This window comes from Papilio xuthus, unplaced genomic scaffold (genome assembly GCF_000836235.2).
Source record: "Papilio xuthus unplaced genomic scaffold, Pxut_1.1 DF829660.1, whole genome shotgun sequence".
In the NCBI taxonomy this organism is placed as follows: domain Eukaryota; kingdom Metazoa; phylum Arthropoda; class Insecta; order Lepidoptera; family Papilionidae; genus Papilio; species Papilio xuthus.
Genome location: NW_013528989.1, coordinates 2,220,606 through 2,222,513, shown reverse-complemented (window position 1 = coordinate 2,222,513; position 1,908 = coordinate 2,220,606). Strand labels below are relative to the sequence as shown.

Below are 1,908 nucleotides of genomic sequence, written 5' to 3'. Positions count from 1 at the left end.
TTGCCATTTCTCGTATATTTTACAATTGCCATTTCTCGTATATTTTACAATTGCCATTTCTCGTATATTTTACAATTGCCATTTCTCGTATATTTTACAATTGCCATTTCTCGTATATTTTACAATTACCATTTCTCCTATATTTTACCCTAGTTATTCTTGTACTATTTTTGCATTCAACATGTCAAAATCCAATGACGTTTGTGTAGATCATAAAGGGATAGAAATGCCCATAGGGACTCTTCTACAACTTATCCCAGATTTCGATACAAAAAATAACAACGATATATACAGATACATACGGTCGTGTGACGCTGCATTTAACCTAGCGACTATAACCCAACAACCGACAGTACTAGTTTTTGCCCTAAATAAAATAACTGGTCCTTATTCTGCAGACGTACATGCCAAACAATTTCTTAACTGGGCGGAATTAAAAACATTTCTAATCCAAAAATTTTCGCAAACGAAAACTCTCGCGCACCTAAACTTAGAACTACAATCAATGTTCCAAAAACATAACGAGTCGATTACAGAATACTATCACAGAGTAGAGCTCTGTAGAAGTAAAATAATAGAAAAACTTAACGCGGAAATCTTAGATAATACTTTACTGGGTCGCCTTGCAACTACTGAGGAGACCGCACTAAATGTCTTTATAAACGGGATTAGTTCAGATATCGGAACGATGTTAAGGACTAAAGGGTTTAACAATCTGTCTGAGTCAGGGCGTTTCGCCTTACAGGAAGATAAAATCAGAGCCATGAATAACGCTCGTCAAACATTATTTAGAACAAACTCCCCACGTCTCTCAATTGCACCACATAAGCCCCCGGTCTCTACAAACCTTCCCACTCGACGTCCCATGACATATCCTCCGCATAGACCACTAAACAATCAATTAAACTCAACACACGAAAACACTAAGATATGCAATTATTGTAAACACCCAGGACACGTCATAAGCGAATGTCGCAAACGAACTTACAACAATAATCTTAGAAACAAAAACCAACTCGCTCAACCGACACCATCCACTAATGTTAATAATTTAAACTTGTTGGCGACCAACGAGGTGGGCAACTCGTCGGGAATCGCTATCTGCCCAGAGACTTCCGAATTGATCGAAAACTTAAACGACCTCCAACTCTAGAATACCAACGAAACAACATGTTAAAACAAAGTGCATCTCTAGATAATAAAACAGTCAATCGGAGACAATTTAGAGATGTATACGTTCAAACTGAAGAACATACCCAAACAATTAGTTTTAACGAAACCTACGAACAGGGTAGCCAGCCCCAAACCCTCGGTTTCCCCACAAGATCTTCTATATCCACTGAATCTTCTAACCCTACTAATTCTACTAAATCAAGCACACATTCTAAATCAATTCAATCATCCAAACATATTACAAAATCCTTTCCAAACTCTTCAAAGGAAACCTACGAACAGGGTAACCAGCCCCAAACTCTCGGTTTCTCCACAGAATCTACTATTTCCACCGAATCTCCTAACTCTAGTAAACCTACTAAATCAAACAGAAATTCTGAACCGATTCAATCATCCAAGCTCGTTACAAAATTCTCTACAAACACTACTACCTCTACAAAGTTCACTAAATCCAAATCGCGTGCCAAAACAAAACTTAAACCGAAACTAAAATTCAAAAATCCTAAATCCGAACTCAAATCTGTTACCAAATCATATAATATAAAATCCTTAAACATACCTCCCGAAAACCTATTACATTGCAAGTTCCATGTCGACGGCCAACCACTCATATTATTAATAGACACAGGAGCAGCCATCTCTGTTATACAAAAGAACAAAATAGGTAATAACTTAATCGACTCCTCAAATAAAGTATCCATAATAGGTGTCTCGAATACCGAATCTACAATTCAA

At 37.2% G+C, this 1,908-nt stretch overlaps 1 protein-coding gene across 1 annotated transcript; it reads left to right on the top strand.

Annotated features, from left to right (window-relative positions):
* Nucleotides 1-90: 90 nt before the first annotated feature.
* On the top strand, nt 91-1,880 carry LOC106116653 (uncharacterized). Its single transcript, XM_013310545.1, has one exon. The coding sequence runs from the start codon at nt 182-184 to the stop codon at nt 1,151-1,153; it is 972 nt and encodes a 323-aa protein (XP_013165999.1). The 5' UTR covers nt 91-181; the 3' UTR covers nt 1,154-1,880.
* Nucleotides 1,881-1,908: the final 28 nt, after the last annotated feature.

What these genes read in the sequence shown, in the direction of transcription:
- LOC106116653 (XM_013310545.1), top strand. Translation starts at nt 182, where the DNA reads ATGTCAAAATCCAATGACGTTTGTGTAGATCATAAAGGGATAGAAATG.